The 14,912-nt window shown below is 53.5% G+C and overlaps 5 protein-coding genes and 1 pseudogene across 6 annotated transcripts; 2 read left to right on the forward strand and 4 right to left on the reverse strand.

The window, feature by feature from the left end:
- Positions 1-4,663: 4,663 nt before the first annotated feature.
- CC84DRAFT_1218492 (uncharacterized protein) lies at positions 4,664-6,189 on the reverse strand (the record flags this gene model as incomplete). The annotated part of the gene is made up of 2 exons (XM_018183007.1): positions 4,664-6,023; positions 6,080-6,189. 2 exons carry the CDS (start codon positions 6,187-6,189, stop codon positions 4,664-4,666), a joined length of 1,470 nt encoding a protein of 489 aa, XP_018035479.1.
- Positions 6,190-7,285: 1,096 nt separating this feature from the next.
- On the reverse strand, positions 7,286-7,749 carry CC84DRAFT_1092743 (uncharacterized protein; the record flags this gene model as incomplete). Its single annotated transcript, XM_018174480.1, has 3 exons — positions 7,286-7,386; positions 7,437-7,597; positions 7,649-7,749. The coding sequence occupies 3 exons, from the start codon at positions 7,747-7,749 to the stop codon at positions 7,286-7,288; spliced, it is 363 nt and encodes a 120-aa protein (XP_018035480.1).
- Positions 7,750-8,434: 685 nt separating this feature from the next.
- CC84DRAFT_1187957 (uncharacterized protein) lies at positions 8,435-10,580 on the reverse strand (the record flags this gene model as incomplete). Its single annotated transcript, XM_018180966.1, has 2 exons — positions 8,435-9,918; positions 9,974-10,580. The coding sequence occupies 2 exons, from the start codon at positions 10,578-10,580 to the stop codon at positions 8,435-8,437; spliced, it is 2,091 nt and encodes a 696-aa protein (XP_018035481.1).
- Positions 10,581-10,903: 323 nt separating this feature from the next.
- On the forward strand, positions 10,904-11,037 carry CC84DRAFT_t53 (annotated as a pseudogene). The gene has a single exon. The product of its transcript is annotated as a tRNA-OTHER (tRNA).
- Positions 11,038-11,642: 605 nt separating this feature from the next.
- CC84DRAFT_1093312 (ATPase, V1/A1 complex, subunit E) lies at positions 11,643-12,458 on the reverse strand (the record flags this gene model as incomplete). Its single annotated transcript, XM_018174506.1, has 3 exons — positions 11,643-11,793; positions 11,838-12,346; positions 12,426-12,458. The coding sequence occupies 3 exons, from the start codon at positions 12,456-12,458 to the stop codon at positions 11,643-11,645; spliced, it is 693 nt and encodes a 230-aa protein (XP_018035482.1).
- Positions 12,459-12,670: 212 nt separating this feature from the next.
- CC84DRAFT_1260362 (uncharacterized protein) lies at positions 12,671-14,890 on the forward strand (the record flags this gene model as incomplete). Its single annotated transcript, XM_018184984.1, has 4 exons — positions 12,671-13,026; positions 13,085-13,222; positions 13,273-13,365; positions 13,415-14,890. The coding sequence occupies exons 1-4, from the start codon at positions 12,994-12,996 to the stop codon at positions 14,888-14,890; spliced, it is 1,740 nt and encodes a 579-aa protein (XP_018035483.1). The 5' UTR covers positions 12,671-12,993.
- Positions 14,891-14,912: the final 22 nt, after the last annotated feature.

Below are 14,912 nucleotides of genomic sequence, written 5' to 3' on the forward strand. Positions count from 1 at the left end.
GAAGCTTTGGTGCTCGGCAGTGGTTGTTTGTGCTCTTTGAGATTCCCAGTTCCTCGTTCCGTCTTGCTTTTTTTTTTTTTTTTTTTTAGTCATCTCAATTTGTCTGCTGCGCTGTTATGCTTGCGTTTTTCTTTTAGTCACTGGGGGGATAGCACTGTCCTTTCCTAGTCATGATTTGGGTGGTCTTTTGCTGCTAGTTTGCTTTTGCAACTGCCTCTGCGTCTACGTATCTTGGTTTGGCAATTTTGGTTGGATGGTTCTTTGCAAGTTTGATAGGCTAGTGTGTTGGCGGGTTCTGTTCTTGCTTGCGAGGATAGGAGAGGGTGTGCAATGCAATTACATACTCACTTACTCACTCATTCACTCAGACGAAACTTGCTATGCATGCGATACAGTTCCTACACCGCTCACCCTCAAACTGTAACTCTGGCTTGCTCAACAAGAACAATGTAAGTCCCACGGCATGTGTCACAAGGCTTATTCAGCGCTGCCTTCATTGCGGTCTCTCTCGTGCAAGGATATCCCCTGCCCAAGCTTACAATCCTCAGGCCACAAAGTCTGGCCCTCGCCTTATGAATCCTCGTACAGCAAAGCAAGCTGACACGTCCTTGTTGAGACATTGCATCCTAAGATAACCACATCACGTTAGAAAACTGCGTCGGAGCAATTGCACAGTAAGACGCTTGGTATGGAACCACGACTGTTGGTCACAGGCATCTCATCAATGCTCCGAGCCCGCTGGCGCATTTCCCTTTGCCCGCGTGCAGCACATGCAAAACCACAGACACTACACTTCACGCTACACTTCACGCGTACTTTCGCCGTGCCCTTCGCACATGTCCCCTGAGTTTCCCACATGCTGTGACGCCGCCGTTGATGACGCCGCGACTCGCCGCGAGCGTCGGATTGCAGTGCACCACTGCACCATGCAGTTCCATTCGCATTGCATTCCTCGCGTCGAGTCTCCACGCCGACACGTCTGTCATGCCCTGTCAGGTGTCATGTCATGGCATGTCCAGGCGGCAATCTCCACCGTACCGTACCGCAAAGTGGAAGCCGTACCGTTCCGTGCAGGTGCGGTGCGGGGCCGCACCGCGGCCGTAGGCAGTAAGCGGCGCCATCGGGCGGGAGGGAGCGCGAGAGGATGTCTGGGTCGCCATGTTGGGGTTTGGGTTAGCATCTACCTGTCGAACATCCTCTGAGTGGGCTCGCGTGGTGGTGGCGGGCGTGTGTACCGTGGTCGGTGTAGGTTGGGTCGGCGACGGAAGGTTGAAGCGCCGATGGGTACCGTGGGTTTGCGAGCGTCTGGATGGGCAGCCGATGCGAGGGGCTGCGTTTGGTGGGGTGATGAATCATGGACTGTGGTTAGAGAGGGGTGTTGCTAACTGCGGTGTGGTGGATGAATAATAAATAGTTTTGTTTAGGGATGGATTGGTTTTGTGACCGACACGAAGTCGTGATGGGATTGGGTGTGAAAGACTTCCTAGTCTCTATGGTAATAGTGTATGGGTGGCTGTTTCCTAGGTCAGCGCGGGCTGTCGATTGCATTCCTGTGTCACATATTGCACTACTACGCCACTGACGAGAGATACATCCAAACGCAGGTGATCATGATAACTTCGCTGTCTCGGTTTGCGCAACCACTAGTGAGTACTTGTGCAGCTGTTCTCAACAGTTACTGCGCGTTTCAGGCAAGAAGTTCCTTACACCTAATCGGCTAGATGAGTACTTGCATTCTGTCAAGTATTTGAAGACGAACGAACCCTTTGGTCTAGTAACTTTAACGAACACTTTCTGGATAACACTCTTTTATGTCTCATATTCATCTTCCCGATTTCTTTTCTTCAGCTTTTGCTTCTAGGCTTCTCTCCATCAGCACGGGTATAGCCTATGTTGAAGCCAAAAGACCCTCTTGCATCAAGCTGTTCATTTTTGATTTAGTAGCATAGATATTTTAAACTAGGGGATCTCTACAAGCTGACAAGGCCATTGTGTTTGTCTGGCATTGCCTTGAAAAACTGTAATTCTTACTTATTCGTCTGGACTCTATTAGAGTCTAGATATGAACATCAATATCAACATCATCAAACCAACAAGAATCGCCAGCAGTGCAGCGAGGCCCTCTGTGACTTGATTCTAACGTTGCTACTGACAATGTCCTCTTCCTGTGCTAGCCGTACATTTCTTAGCCTGTTGTTCATGTTACTGTACTCTTCTGAAAGGAGCAATCTATTCGCTCAGTCAGCCTTAAGATCATCCTTACCCTTTGTCAAACGCACTCGGCTCGGTCAGTACTATCAGGACCGCCTTACTCACAATTCTCCGGCTCTGCATCTCGTTCCGCCCTCATGACGTGTTCCCATGTAGAAAACATCCAATTGTTCCTCCCCTTTCTCTCCGTCGCCGTCTTACCCTACCTCCATCCTTAGGATAGAGCCAAAATATCTCAGAACAGCCAGTGTATTAGACTGAGACCACACTCCATATACTGCCCTACGATAGAAAACGTCGGCAGTAATTCCAGTCAGCCTTACTGTAATTACCGCCCTGGGATAGAATATAGTTGCCTATATAGCTCTAGGCAGATACACTCTCTACGAAACACGTCTCCCGATTACTGTCTAACCCACGTCCGATCCATGAGGACAGCAACCCATTTCCAAAGCTCACTCTTTATTCCCTTCATTCCTGTGTACCATGCCTCATCGTTCTATAATCAATATAACCATCCATGCTCCATCTCTTTTCTCTTCTCACTCCCTTATTCCAACCGACGTATTTTTTCCTTGCCTTTCTCGCTACCACTCTCCCCTCTTGTTCTAAGCCATTCTTGCGTTCTTCGAAAATACATCGTAGTGCCTCAGGGAATACGTCACACTGAAACTTTATCACCAAGTCAGCACTATGCTGCTCCTACTGCTTTCATACTGAAGTCGCTCGAATTCGCTAACTGGGCCATGGAATCTTTTAGGGGGCATGAGGATTGTCTTGCGCTTGAAACCGCATGTGATGATTTTTCCCATCCGCCGCCGTCTGCGAGTCGATAACGTACCCGGTGCCAGTTATTCGCAACGGGAAGCGTAGTCCGCTTGCAGCCTCCAGATTCCACCTCCAAAGATCCTGGACGCCTCGATAAGATAGTAAGCCTTTGGATCTGCTCACAACCTTTTTTTGGCTTCAGTCCGAAGCATGGAGGTATGCATCGTCTGATACATAGTGAGTGTTGAACAGAAGGTTAGGATGCGGAGTTGAGGCTCTGCGGGAAGCTGGATGAATACTGGGAACAAGGAGGTTGCAGATGGGATCCACATACTAGGCTTGTGGTTGAGTAGTTCTGAGTGACTTCGAAGTATAATATTACACCTTAAATTCCACGGCGATGCTCCTTTCTAGTGTTGAAATGTTATGGCGATATGCAATTGTGCGCTGAGACCAATGCAATATGTAACATGACCTCGACGGGGTTTACATTTATTAGCAATACCTATGTCCATGCGCGCAATGCATAGCACCACTTACCCCTAAGACGCCTCACCTGTTGGCTTTGGCTTCCCACCCTACCCTCGTTGCTACTTTACGTTAGCCCTCCATCCTTAGGCTCCCCGTAAGCATATGCTAGGTGGGCGGAATAGGGAGCAGATAATAAACATGCTACTAGAAACAGAAAGGTAGGAGGTATTGCAAAAGCACACCAGGGAGCGGGCTAGGTCCTCAGGCGAGAAATTGGAAACTGTGCTCCTAGACTCGTAATCATTCTAACTTGTGTTAGGGCTACTATAACTTTGATTTGCATCAAATAGTCTATCTATAGCTCGAATCACTCATTTAGGCGTTCATGTTCGGCATTACAATTGCGGAAGAAAAGACACTATTTCATTGTGTATTCATACCTAGCCAGACGAAGGTAATTGTTTGCTGAAACAAACGTGCGGACGTGCCACTGCCGCCTATGAGGTGAGTATAACATATTCCTGTATCGCACCTGCTCCCGCCTAGCCACCAACTGCGCCTAACCTCGTGGTCCCACGTAATAGGTTTCTCTTAGTTATCACCGCACTGTTAGTTGCTATCCTCGCTAGATCCAAGTCTGATTGCGCTGACGGGATGCTTGGAACCATCAAAGTACACGCCGAGTTGTCCGCCGACAGCGGCCATATGCTTTTCGAACTCGGCCTTTTGGGGAAGGATGGAGTAGCTAACCTCTATGTTCTCAAGCGTTTGGCAATTCCAAACTTCGAGTCGACCTGCGCCAAAAGCTACCATCCCGGACATCGTGGCGCTCGAACGCGTGTTGCGCTTCCCTCCAATGATAAAGAACGATATCAAACGCTCGACATGCAAGCAGATTCTTCGTCACCGGAAAGTTTTACTTTGCTGCTTAGTTGCTAGAGTTTGATAGTGGTTCCTTCTTCCCCATAGCCATTGGAACGGTCACGGAGAAAAGAACGAGGATGGTAATTGTAGAAAAGGTATCCAAATCAGCAACAGCGTGCTTTTGAGTCAAGAAGAAAAGAAATCCTACTTCCGGCCCTTATGTGACATCTAAATAATTCGACGCGGCTGATGCAAAGGCGAATAGCCAGCCCAAACCAGACCATGGGAATACGCAAAGAATCCGTTAACGCCGTCGCTATGCACGTACTAAAATGCTTGCTGGCAAGATCTACACCTCCTTCCAAGATCCATCCACCGGTCTCCTTGGCACGCCCCCGGCATACGGATCCTGCGTTTGCGCGGGCGTATACGCTCTATACGGCGTCTGTGCGGGCTGGGCTGCCTCGGTAGCCCCGTATGTTTGCTGTCCGGGATACGCGGGCGCAGGGGAGCCCGATGGTGCAGGGGGCTCGAATCGCGTTGAGCCTGACGGAGCGTACACTGGGGATGGATCGCGACCGGGAGCGAGGGCGGCCGGGACTCCAGTGTTGTACATGTCATTGCTGGGAGTCACGGGCGAGACGTCCCTAGGGCTGTACTGGGGGTTGTTGGTGGTGTAGCCGTAGTTGTTGGTGTTTAGCGGGAAAGGTGATTGTCGGGTATTTTGTTGGCCGTACTGTTGCGGCTGCTGGCCGTACTGTTGCGGCTGCTGCTGTTGCTGTTGGCCGTATTGGCCATATTGGTCGTAGCCGGGACCAGGCGAGCGTCTAGATGAGCCGTTGTAGCCCGGGCCTGGTGATCGGCGGTCGTGTTGCTGGTTGTTCTGCGCGTAGCCGGCTCCGGCACCATATAGTGGAGCAGGAGACAGCGACTGGTCTACCGGCGACGCACCGCGGTAACCATCCGCCTGCTGACTGTACGCACTGCTGTAACCGCTCGGCGCATTCGAGGGACTGCGTCGCGGCGCATTGTTCGCATAAGAACCGTCCTGATAACCCTGCGGGTCCCCGTACCCCTCTTCCGCCTGGAGGCGCTGCACTGGAGATCTTGCGGGACCGGGGGACCTTCGTGCCGCCCCGCCAGCTGCTACCGCTGCCATGGATGTCCCCGCCACGCTTCCATTCTGATCTAGTCTGTCCATCTCCACGTCGTCCCGCTTTTCGGGAATGTATTCCTCCTCAACATGCGTAGTCCTCGCGTCTCTCCAGCTCGGCATCGCAGGCAGGGCGTCTTCGTTGGCTGGTGGCGCGTGTGCGTCGAATCTGGCAAACTGAGGCGCTTCGGCCTTGGGTGCTGTGTTGTACGAAGACACAGAAGGTGCTGGCGCGGGGTTGAATGTAGGCGCTGGCGCTGGGCTAAAGGTAGGAGCGGCGTGCGATCGGTACTGTTGTTGCGGCGGCCGCGTATCCATAGGAACGGGGACAGGCGCGGGAGGTAGGCCCCCTGAGTAGGCTGAGGCATCGTATGGACGGGGCGGAGGTGTCTTCACACGCTTGTGGCCTGATCTTCCGCCCGAGGGGCAGCAGCAAGTGCAGCATTTAAAGCAGCAGCATGCCAATTCCGCGCCGCAGCATACACAGCGCGCTATGCACAGCACCACCGAGAGCACGATGATGCCTCCTACGATAATAGCGACAATCACCGGCCATCTGCCAACCGTTAGCCACCGACCGAAACGGGACCAGGCGTTGCGCTGGTTACTGACTTGCAGTAATTCTTGGCCATGCACTTGTCCCACGACGAGAGAGTGTCTTTGGCATCGTCTAACGGATTACGCGCCGCCAGCAGCGAGCGCATAACGAGTGTTGTAGCCATGAGGTGTGAAGAGAAGGCCAAAGAAAGAACTGAAAAGAACGCGCAAGCCGAGGGGTCGGAGGAGGTTAGCAAGTCGCTGGGGTGGCAGGGCGCGGCGGGCGAGGCTGTGCGCAACGGGTGCTCAGTCAAGTGGCGCGACGCGCGGTGCAGCGATGGGATGGAATGGAGCACAGAAAGGAGGCGACGAGGCTTGCCATCCGCATCTCGGCGTGCGTGGAGGAGCGCAGAACGAGCGGCGAGAAAGATGCGCAGTCATCAAATGAAGATGTGCTCTTCATGTTGCGTTTCCGGTTTAATCAAGGTCAAACGCCCGTTTCATGCAGGTGCAGGGGGCGGAACCAAACTAGGGAGATTGTGGTACGCACGCTTGTGGCTGTGCTTTGCAGATCTGGGGAAAGTCATACGTACGCGTGTAGTTACTCGCTGGAGGAGGTATAACCACGCTCTTGGTGGCTTCTAGGTCTCAATTCTCGAACAAGCAGCTTCTTTGTCTCATTGATGATGCTTTGTCATGGCTTGGAAGCTATTGCGCACCATGTCAGTAGTTGTGATGACCGTGACTGAGTAATCTGCGGCGTTTCATCACATGTGCGGCGCACACCCGTAGACCCCACATCGTTCTTAATGCACATGTATTTATGGATTTTGACAAGCGAAACCGTTGATGGATTCCTGCAGATCGACAGAGCTTTCCTACGTCAAGAGTCTGGATGAAGTATCAGGGATTTTAGAATAGCACCTTCAACAGTCGATTTTGGACGTACTATAGTTCAGAAGCCCGTCTATACATGGCTCGTGATGGTTTGACGACGTCGAATCTAGAGGGAAATCTTTGCCTTAATTTCGGAGCCTCTCACCTAGGCAGGGTCGCGACGGCGTGACTTCTGCATTGATTGACAGGGTCCACAGAAGCGCAATGTGTCAATGTGTACGTTACATTTCTCTAAAGCGCCAAGGAGATCCATCTGTAGATGACGTAACCAGCCTTGAAGCACACATGTAATCTCACACTCCAAATCATACGGCACTCTTTCAACAGCTTGGGAGGTCTATGATCACATCGTAACCCATGCAACTTTCAATTCAATCTCAGCCCCTACGAAGCACCTTCCTTCCTCTGACCCGTGAAGAACGCCAACCCATAGTCATCCGTCGTAAACGTGATCTTGCTTCCATTGGGGAAGAAGAAAACGTCGCCTTGTCCCAATCAGCTATCATCCAACAGAACCGACATGATAGGAACTCACCGGGTTTCGCATGGACTTTCTTGCCCGATTCGTCGGAGATGTGGAACGAGCCCTCGACGATAATCTTCATCTCGTCGTATGTGTAGGTGTATACGAGGGGTGTGCCTTTCTCGAGTCGGTAGAACCCTGCTGATATGGGCTTGTCGGGATTGATCTTATCGCTGGAAGGGTGTCAGTGGGGTGAAGGGTGAGAGCAGTGTGTGAGCCCGGACCTCGAGAAGACGTCGCCTAGGTATGCATTTTCGTTCGCGATGAGCGGGGGCTTGAACTCCTTTTGTGCGTTGGGGTAGTGGTGCATGCCCGGTGAAGACATGGTGTGTTTTCGTATGCGTGTTTGCCCGATTTGAGATGTGAGTTGAACGTCTGCTGCGTGAAATGCAAGCAATGAGGGAATGTGCGTGTAGTCAATCGTATAGTAGTGACGTCTGGCCGAGATTTTATACCTCAGCTACAACTCCAGAAGCATGCCGCGGGTACTGCCATCACCTCTGGCTTATTCAAACACGAACCAGCGGCTCCGCACATGTCCATCTTAGACGAGTGGACCAATTCGAAGCGCTATGCTCCGCATTTTTACACCTTACTAGAAGTAGCAGTTATCAGGGCAATTGAGTGGTTCGCACACCTGCAAGTTGCAGCCACCTACTTGCTAGAACGACAGAAGTGGCATCCGGAACGCATCGCGTGCATGTGGTTGATGGTGGAGACGCGGATGGAGCGATGTCATTTGGCAGGACTGCTTTGCCGCATTGGGATGGCGGCAGTGCGGTACAGCGGGTAGCGGATGTGAGCATTCGCGACTACGGTGCACCATGGAATTTCTGAGCCTTGCGATAAGAGCTCCAGCCTGTGCGGGCCACAATTGTTGTTGTCCCAGCTCTTGTTGCTTTCGTTATGACATTCATAGCAACGTTTTCCGTCACGCCGCAGCGAATGAACTTCCCAGAAAGGTGCTTCGATATGATGCACACCAGCCTTAGTCTGAGTCTTCAATCGTCTCATACCAATCGGAATCGATGAATATTACTCGTCCCCCTTTTTATGAGCTGTCCTGCCTCTCCATTCATATATCCATCTACATAAGCTTCTCCGACGACTTGCCATCCGTCTCTTGCACCTGCTTTTCTCAAAACAAGCGGTATGCTGCATGCGAAGAGTGCTACGACAGCATCTCCGGGTCGAGCTCTACAAGGCGCCATGCCTACAAGACCTCCGTTAGTCACCATCAGCCGCCGCGACTTCTTGCGGATAGTGTCTAAGAAACGAGACAGAAAGTTGTCCGCGTAGTCTGAGTTGGCGTCTGCGCTTGTGTTGGGTGGGTACATCGGAAGACGATCTGAACGAGAGCCGGGGTGTATGGACGGAACAGGCAGGGAATCAAACAGAGGTGGATTCGAAGAGGAGATGATGTTTTCCACCAATTCTTCAAGAGTGTGAGTACCGAGGCGTAGATGCCGATTTCCTCGGAACCAAGTCGCGAATGTCGAAATAGCGGTCTCTCCAGGATCTTCTGGCAGTATTTCAGACTCCAGACAGGCGTTGCAAAGGACGAGAAAGTCCGACGTGTAGTACTGTGGGGCGACAAAGCGAAGATACTTGTCTTGACGACCAAGAACAAGAGATCGGGCGATTTTAGTCAGTATTGAAACGAGGTCTGCGCTTTCCAACGTCCTCTTGTGCATGCTTATGTCGCCTTGAACCAGGCCGTGAAGGGGCTCGTCTCGGGCACATACAAAGCTCCTACAACGCGGATCGCAGCCTCCGAGCGCGCCGACGCTCTCAATCTTGTCTAAGATAACCCCATTGCACCACAGCTCCTTTAGATTATCGTGGAAGCGTACATCTGCTTTATCTCGTAAGCGCTGCCCAGGGGCGTCGTACATGGCATCCCACTTCTGTCCATGGAGTGGCCTGAAGTTCCCTATGTGCTGCTCGCTAGCACTTTGACTTGCCATGAGCGGTACAGGACTTGCGAATTCCGTATACACCCTCCAATCTGGAGCCCAAGAAGGGACTGCGTTCTCGTATCCAGGATCGCTTGGGCCGGAATAGCGGCTGAAGAGGTGGGAGAAACACAAGATGTCTAGGTTTTGGTATTCATCGTAGAATGATCTGACGAGTTTTGAGTATTGGTGTTGGACGGTAGTCGTATACTCCGGTTTGCCTATCAGTTTTCGGTCTCGTGCGGTTATGATCCCCAGAACAGAGTAGACTCTGTCTCTCGAATCAGTAGCAGAGTGATTGCCGAGGTAGGCAAGAACAGCGACAAGGGCAATGCCGCGAGCCTTTGGATGCACATGCCACTGATGCACTCTTCTCCGGTTGAATGCAGTATCAAACGCTTGTCGTGGTATCAGCTCCACCTCCATGTCGCGGTCTCCCACGCTGCACAGGAATATGCTATACATGGCCGCTTTGAACTTGCCGCGGGATATCGAGGTATTGCCGCAGAAAAACTTTACCTCTCGAGGCAGTATCATCTCTTGCAACATTCTCGTCAGTATTTTGACCCTGCACGTGGCAAGCAATCTGCCTACCTTGAAGGGTCCAAACTCTCGTCCACCACGGGCGGCTCAAAAGATTGCTGACTGATGCCCACTGTACCGACATACCCGAAGAACGGAGATTGTTGCGTACGTATTCGGCATTTTTCCCGCTGAACAGAGGCTGCAGGTTCTGTAGATAGTGTAGGAAATCGATAGCACCAGTGCAATCGCTTCCGTCTTCAACTTCTTCTCCCAGCCAGACCATTGCCCTCCTAGCTTTTTTGTAGATGTCGGCCATGATTTGCACTTGCTGTTCCCTTTCCTGTCCATCCGCAAGGTTAATGGACAATGAGTCAATCCACCACCAATCCTCATCGTGAAAGTCTTCGTGTCTACTGACCATCCGCAGAAACGGCAGAAGACCTTGAAGGACTGGAAGCTGTCCCGTCTTCAACTCGATGACGGTACCCGAGTATGCTTTAGCGCCCCAAGTGTAACTGGCACTGTAGAAATGGGGCGCATGGGCAAGCGCGAACTTCTTTAGTCTGCCAGTGAGTCTGCCATCCTGAGATTGCGAGAATTTGAGGAGCCGAATGGAATTACCGTCTATTTTATCACCATAGACCGGGTTGACGGAAGCATTTGAGTCGACGTCCATGAAGTTCGATTTGAGTGGGAAGGTTGCACTGCCTGAAAGAGGATCCGCGATGAGATACGGAAATGACTAACCACATGGGTAGTAGCGCAATCAAGGCCGAAACTACATGTACTCATGGGCAGATGCCACCATGTCGGCAATGGCTGCTTGTGAATGTTTGTGTTAATAGCACTAACTTTGTATCGATCGGGTCCTGACATTGGGGGAGCAGAAACCCGGTTCTCCTAGCGGGGATTTTCGCCGAAGACCTCCGGGTTTTTCCCTCGCCCGTTTTGCAAGCTTTAGATACTGAGTATTGCTCCCATGCATCATCAAATTAAATCGGCCGTGTGGCCCAATGGCAAGGCGCTTGACTACGAGGAGTAAATCAAGAGATTCCAGGTGTGTATCCTCAATTCTGATGTTACAAGACAATCTTACTAACGATTCATCAAAGGTTCGACCCCTGGCACGGTCAACAATCCAATTCTTTTTGCGTTGGCAACGGCCTGGAATGCTTTTTGTACCACACTGTAGACGTGAGCGTCTATCTGGATTCAATTCTTTTGTTCCGTCATCTACTTTTCTCTTCGTGCATAGCTAGACATCTTAGCGAAAACTAGTTTTGCAGGCGCGTAATTCTGTTGGATGGAAGCATGGCTCCACCGAGCGTCTTAAACCGGATCCATAATACTGTTCATGTGTTTCAAGTCCGCAGATCTCGCAGGTGGCATAATGGACTTGGTGGACGAGATTTCCCAACGACCCAGTGGTTCGGTCGAAATAAGAGCCCAGAGCAATGTTGAAAAGTTCTGCACTCATTCTCAAACAGAGGTTAGCCAGCGTTTCACAGGTTGCATGGACATCTGAGCTGGTGTATACAAATTGGACCGCTAATCACCCAGATATTCTACAAACAGCTTCCAGGTCGAATCCTTCGCACGTGCATATGCGACATGGAGGTCGTAAGCTGGTGAAACGCTGATATCGCCGGATAACATCATCTAGAGCCGCCGTCATACGCTGGAGAGCCAACACTTGGAGCTCTGATGGTCGAACAAACACCCCCGGTTCGTAAGCTACTCAGTCGCGGAACTTCCTGTTCTGGTTCTCGCCGAAGAGCGTGACCCTGATGCTGGGCAATGCGTCGGTCTCGAGGATCTTGAGTCGCTCGTCGAAGGTGTTGTTGATATCGATTTTTCCGCCGGTACCAGCAATAATGACGCCGCCAGACCTATCCTGTCAGTGCTGTGCAATCTCGTGAATCGATTTACTTACGATCCCTCTGGCAATGGATCGCTCTCATTGATCGTGATGGCAACCTCCTTGTTCACCTTCTTCTTGTACTCTGTCTGAGCGTCCTCAATGGCCTTCTTCACGACGTCATAGTCGGCCTTCCTTGCCGTGACCTGGAGCTTATCCTCGTTGAGCGCATAGGCGCCCTCTAGTATGAGGTTCTTGAGAATGCCCTGGTATTTGCTCTTGTTCTTGGACACATCGCCCAGCTTCTTGCTCGCGTCCTCGAACAGCCTGTCGAGCAGCTCCTGGCGGGCGGACAGGATCCTTATCCGCGACTTGTTGGAGACGGTGGAGCGGGTGATTTGCTGCGACATGCTGGCCTGCTTGAACTTCTTCTCGTAGGACGAGTCGATGGCGGCGGTCTCTTGGCGGACGAGCTTGGATTTCTCGATTGCGAATTCCTCGTCGGCCTTGAGGCGGATCTCGTTGGCCTTCTCCATGGCCTCCTGCTTGATGAAGGCCGTCATCTTCTTCAGCTCGCCGGCGACCTGGCGCGGTGACGCATTAGCAGCTGTTGACGTAGGGCGGGGAGCTCTGCAGCAGGCGCTCGCCGGGGGGACAGCCTACCTGGTCGTCGGAGAGGGCGTGTATTTGCGACATGGCGGCGGCTCGGGGGCGTGTGCTGGCGAGAGTGCTCGGGAGGGTGCTGCAGCGGGGGTGCAGGTGTCGAGATGGTCGCTGGTGGTGGAGCTGGAGCTTGGACTTGGGCTTGGACTTGGGGCCCTGGGAGGTGAGGTCAGGTCAAGCCACAGTCGAGGGCGCCCGCGATTACGCCGGCATGGGCTAGCAGCAGCGGACCAGCACCTCAAACACTCAGGACCTGCCACGCTCACCGACTCGCGGAACCCGCCGTCGGCAACGCTGCATCGCGACTGCCTCCTCTGCGCACCGTCTGCACCGCGCCCGCCCTCGATCCAGCCGACATCGTCACGCCGCGCATCCCTGCCGCCCGCGCATCGGCCGCCCAATCCTCGGTCTCGTGGCCTGCCGCCGATTATCACGGTGACGCACCCGGACGCACCGCTGCGCTGGACGCATACCGAGCACCCACGAACCCGTCTACGCCTCCACGCACAGCATGTCTCTACGCTCGAGGTAGCAGCCACGCAGCGCCTTCCCAGCCCCCGCGAACGACATGGTGGAGCTCTCCGCGGGCGCCAGCATTGCTGTGAGCTGCCCCGGGCGCGCCGTCGACCACAGCACACGTATCTGACAGCACTGCACAGGTCGGAGTAATCGTTGGCCTCGCATCCACCTGCATTCAGAGCATCGGCCTGACCCTGCAGCGCAAGTCGCATCTGCTCGAGGAAGAGAAGGACGACGACTATGAGCGGCGACCGCCTTACCGGCGTCGGAGGTGGCAGGTTAGAACAATGCCATGTTTGGGGGACAAGAACGGCGCTGACTTGCACAGCTGGGAATGCTGATGTTCGTAGTGGCCAACATCGTGGGCAGCACCATCCAGATTACCACTCTACCACTGCCCGTACTATCCACATTGCAAGCCGTAGGTCGCCCACCGCATGCAAAAGGCCCCGTTAGACTAACGCGCGCAGTCCGGCCTCGTCTTCAACTCGATATGCGCGTCGGTCGTCTTGAGCGAGCCCTTCACACAGCACTCTCTGGCCGGGACCCTACTCGTAGCAGGAGGAGCCCTCCTCATCGGTATATTCGGAGCCATAAGCGAACCTTCCCATAATCTCGACCAGCTGCTACAGCTGCTAGGACGCACGCAGTTCCTACTGTGGATGGTTGTCACCCTGGTCATTGTGCTGGCCTTGATCATCGCGAACTGGCTCTTGAAGCGCCTCTACCCCCGACCAACACCGCGCGTCAAGCTAGTCCGTGGCATATTCTTCGGCTGTGTCAGTGGCATACTTTCTGCCCACTCCCTCTTGATCGCCAAGAGCGCGGTCGAGCTCCTGGTCCGCACCATCGTCGACCGCCACAACCAGTTCAATCGATGGGAATCCTGGATGATCCTCATTGGCCTCGTCGCTTTTGCCTTAACCCAGCTATACTACATGCACCGCGGACTGAAGCTTTGCAGCACAAGCGTTTTATATCCCCTCATCTTCTGCGTCTACAACGTCATCGCCATTATAGACGGTTTGATCTACTTCCACCAATCCGCCAGATTGACCAGCCTACACGCCGGCCTACTGGCCCTTGGAACAGCCATCCTCCTAGCCGGAGTAGTCTGTTTGAGTTGGCGTCTGGAAGAGAGCGACGAGGAGCCTTCTTCCCCAGTCGTAGGACGCCACAAAGGCCATGTACCCATGCCCCAAACCGCTCTTACACCCGGCATCGGTCTTGTTCACGGCATCCTCGAAGACGAGCCCGCGTCCCCAGACCTAGAAGAGCAGCAACCCGGCCTCCACGGCGCCATCGTCGACCAGCGCAAGCGCCAAAGCATCGACGAGCGCACACCTCTCCTCGCCCGCGCACCCACCGGCCCCGCAGTCACAGTCACCCATCGCCCAGACAAGCGGCCATCCATACACTCAAAGCAATCACACAGCCCTAGCGCAAGCCCATCCTCCCGCAGACCTCCGCGCAGACGGAGAATGACCATCTCAGAAGAGACGAATGAGATCTGGAACGAGCTCAACGACAGAGACACGCTGCCCTCCCCCCTCAGGCGCTCGGCAGATCTGGGGCGCAGACCGCGCTCAGGCACGCTCCCTGCGCGCCGCAAAAACAACCCAGCGACCTGGCTGAACCAGATGCGACGGCGCTCGTGGTTCGACGGCGCGGGGCTGGGTATGTCCCGAGATCGCAGCGTCTCGCGGGGGAAGAGACCTGCGCATAGCGAGGCGGCGCTGCTGGACTATCCGGACCTGGAGGACGAAACCTATTCTGATACCGACGCGCCGCCGAGTCCTGATGTGAGGAGGCGCGGGACGTGGGGGTTCGGGGAGAGAAGGGATCAGGAGGGGCTGGGGGATTGGCTTAAGCTGAAGTGGTGGCGGAAGAAGTGGAGGGATGGGGAGGAGGAGGCGGGGGCGGGGGCGGGGCAAGGGGGAGTATAAGATACCACTACGTTAACATTTT

Source organism: Paraphaeosphaeria sporulosa (assembly GCF_001642045.1).
Source record: "Paraphaeosphaeria sporulosa strain AP3s5-JAC2a unplaced genomic scaffold CC84scaffold_6, whole genome shotgun sequence".
Classification (NCBI taxonomy): domain Eukaryota; kingdom Fungi; phylum Ascomycota; class Dothideomycetes; order Pleosporales; family Didymosphaeriaceae; genus Paraphaeosphaeria; species Paraphaeosphaeria sporulosa.